Below are 3,491 nucleotides of genomic sequence, written 5' to 3' on the forward strand. Positions count from 1 at the left end.
GGGGTACAGTAACAAGCAGTCGCAAATGAGAGTTCTTGCGCAAGATGCCTCGCGCAACGCATGGAAACGTTCTGATAGATAGCTGTGTCATTCGGTGTCCAGCAAGCCCTAACTTTAACGAATCTTTGCCTCGACCCACGTTCATCCACCAAGGTCCCCTCCCGATCTACTTATTTTGTCGTCGATCGTCAGGAGAAGCTAAGCCAAGCTTCGTGTATTTTAGGATCGAAGGACCTTGGGAGTTGGTGGCATGCTTAAATCAACGCTCAATCCCTGACATGAACATGTCCACTGCGATTACCGACCGCGTGGGCTATGCTCTTGCTGATCCAGGCGGCCACCTTGACTACAAAGAGTGTTTGGCGCCACTAATGAGAACATGGGCGCTCCCATTGATAACGGCAGAGTGGGTGAAGACATGAAGACAGCCATGGATTTCACATTGCAGAAGCCTTGACAACTATATTTGAGACCTTCTCGAGCCGGATTTCCATGTTCAGATGGCTGAGAGACAAAGATACCCGACTCGCGAGGACCAAGGTTGACCTTGAGCACGGCATGCTTGGATGCGATTGAAATCACTCGATGCATCAATTTCTCGGCGTATCCCTGAAGCGAGGTGCGTCGCAGCTTCTGGAAAGCTTGAGTCCTGCATTAGAGTCTAGACGACAAGGATGAGTCAAAGATTGGGACGTTGACATGTGAGTTCATGCGGGCTATGAGCTAAATTCGACCATGATTTGAAATCGAACTGTTGGGACGTAAACATGTCAGTCCATGCGGGTTATGAGCTAAATTCAACGATGATTTGGATTTGAACTGACCGGTCAGCAGGTTACCGTGATTCCTAAAAAAAGAGAGCGCGCGGCAGACGGTCATCGACTCCACGAGCCTTGCCGCAAACAAAACGGCCTTGACCAGTTTCCAGCCGCGCTTCCCTCTTCCCCTAGCTATACAAACGCCCGCAAGGCAGGTCTCGGAAGCCGAAGTCGCTTAGCCTCGGCCACTGAAGCTCAAGGTGCATGGACGCTAGTTTCTGCAGGCACGCAGACAGATTCCTGGATTAAGCAGGTGGGCGTTGCAATGTTGCATCGCAAGAAAGTTGGGGTTTCGGCATCCGCGGACTCTATCGCGAAGCGGGCGCACCTTCATATTGGAAACTTGAAGGCGATATTATAGGCCGGGGTCTGGACCGGTGGCAACCTGCAGGAGGCGTCAGATCATCCGTCTGTGCTGAGCTGATTTTTAGGTACGGTAGAGGCGCCGGGGGCTGGGAACTTTCTTTGAGCAATCAGTCAGTATCCAAATTCCCAGGCTGCTGCGAAGCTCCCCTGAATCCCCCAACTGCGATAAGAGAGAGACGTACGGAGTAAAGCGAACGTGATAAGGCATATTGGAGATACCCCTCTTCTTGGCTGTAACTCCAACCCGCGATCCGGCGCACGCGATCGGACGCTTCGATTGGCATCTGCACCGCAAGACGCCGGTTCTTATCTGCCTTGGCACTTTGCACCGTGATTGCCAAGCTGCTTGGCTCAGGGACGCGATGTAACGGGACGCGGCGTCAAGTTGACTGATCTGCGTGCATCTTTCCCAGCAGCGGTGGCGCGATGTTTGCCAGAGGAGGGTTATAAAAGGGACCGGGCTTCCTGGCAAGATGGCCAGGGATCAGCAGTCGTCAGTGCAGCCATGAAGTCCATCCTTGTCCCAGCTCTCTCCCTTGCCTCCTTGGCTTGGGCTGCGAAGCCGAAACCCCTCGTTACTCCGGTGAGTTAACAACCTTGTACTACCCGAGCTTTTGAAAGTGACTGACCAGGTGGACAGGATGCTCTGCAAGACCTCATCAAGCTCGATGACCTCCTCGAAGGTTCGCAGCAACTCCAGGACTTCGCCTACGCCTACCCCGACCGCAACCGTGTCTTCGGAGGCAAAGCCCACAACGACACCGTCAACTGGCTGTATCGCGAGCTCAAGCGGACCGGCTACTATGATGTCTACAGGCAGCCGCAGGTGCATCTGTACACCAATGCCGAGCAGTCGCTGACTGTCAACGGAGAGGCCATCGAAGCCCAGACCATGACGTACTCTCCCAGCGCCAACGCGACCGGTGCTGAGCTCGCCGTTATTTCCGGGCTTGGCTGTGGTCCAGCCGACTTCCCTGCTGATGTCGCCGGCAAGGTCGCCCTCATCCAGCGTGGAAACTGCACGTTCGGCGAGAAGTCGGTGTACGCCGCTGCTGCAGGTGCCTCGGCCGCCATTGTGTACAACAACGTCGAGGGAACAGTCTCTGGTACTCTCGGTGCTGCGCAAAGCGAACTGGGTCCGTACGCGGGTATCGTGGGAATCACGCTTGCAGATGGTGAGGCTCTAATTGCCCTTACTGAGGCGGGTCCTGTCACTGTCGACCTGTGGATCGAGTCCGTCATGGAAAACCGGACCACGTACAACGTCATTGCTCAGACCAAGGGCGGCGACCCCAACAACGTCGTTTCGCTCGGTGGCCACTCTGACTCCGTTGAGGCTGGTCCTGGTATCAACGACGACGGCTCGGGCATCATCTCCAACCTCATCATCGCCCGTGCCCTGACCCAGTTCTCCACCAAGCATGCCGTGCGCTTCTGCTTCTGGACCGCCGAGGAGTTCGGTCTGCTGGGAAGTGAGTACTATGTCTCTTCGCTCTCGCCTGCCGAGCTCGCCAAGATCAGACTGTACCTGAACTTCGACATGATCGCGTCCCCCAACTACGGTCTCCTCTTGTACGACGGAGATGGATCGGCATTCAACCTGACTGGCCCCGCTGGCTCCGATGCCATCGAGAAGCTCTTCTACGACTACTTCCAGTCCGTCGGCCAGGCGACCATGGAGACCGAATTCGACGGCCGCTCCGACTACGAGGCTTTCATCCTCAACGGCATCCCGGCTGGTGGAGTGTTCACCGGCGCGGAGGGCGTCAAGACTGAAGAAGAGGTTGCGCTCTGGGGTGGTGAGGCCGGTATTGCGTACGACGAGAACTACCACCAGGTCGGCGACACCTTTGACAACCTCAACACCGAGGCGTACTTGATGAACTCCAAGGCCACGGCGTTTGCGGTCGCCACGTACGCCAACGACCTGAGCACAATCCCCAAGACCAATGTGACGACTGTTGTCAAGCGGTCCGATGTGAACGGACACATGCACCGCCGGACTATGCCTAAGAAGCGCCAGACTGTGCACCGCCACAGTGCGAAGGGATGCTTCCACAGCCGGGAGGCTCTGTAGTGTCGCAGCACAGGCAACGCAGTCTTCGAGATGAGGCCATGAATCATGTAGCGAATAGCATATCATATCATATTTGTATGACAAAATAGCACGCGATACAATGCAATGCAGTGGAATGTCGCTTTGTAACACCTCTCTCTCCCGTTGTAACTCCGACACCGAACCGAGCCATTCACCTCAACTCCGTGTATCTCGCGAGCGGTTCATAGGATCTCGCATCCGGATAGTCA

General features: G+C 55.6%; 1 protein-coding gene across 1 annotated transcript; it reads left to right on the forward strand.

The window, feature by feature from the left end:
• Positions 1–1,689: 1,689 nt before the first annotated feature.
• DSM5745_08601 (M28 family metallopeptidase) lies at positions 1,690–3,261 on the forward strand (the record flags this gene model as incomplete). The annotated part of the gene is made up of 2 exons (XM_026750617.1): positions 1,690–1,767; positions 1,825–3,261. The coding sequence occupies 2 exons, from the start codon at positions 1,690–1,692 to the stop codon at positions 3,259–3,261; spliced, it is 1,515 nt and encodes a 504-aa protein (XP_026600630.1).
• Between the last annotated feature and the right edge of the window lie 230 nt (positions 3,262–3,491).

This window comes from Aspergillus mulundensis (assembly GCF_003369625.1).
Source record: "Aspergillus mulundensis strain DSM 5745 chromosome Unknown scaffold_10, whole genome shotgun sequence".
Taxonomy (NCBI): Eukaryota; Fungi; Ascomycota; class Eurotiomycetes; order Eurotiales; family Aspergillaceae; genus Aspergillus; species Aspergillus mulundensis.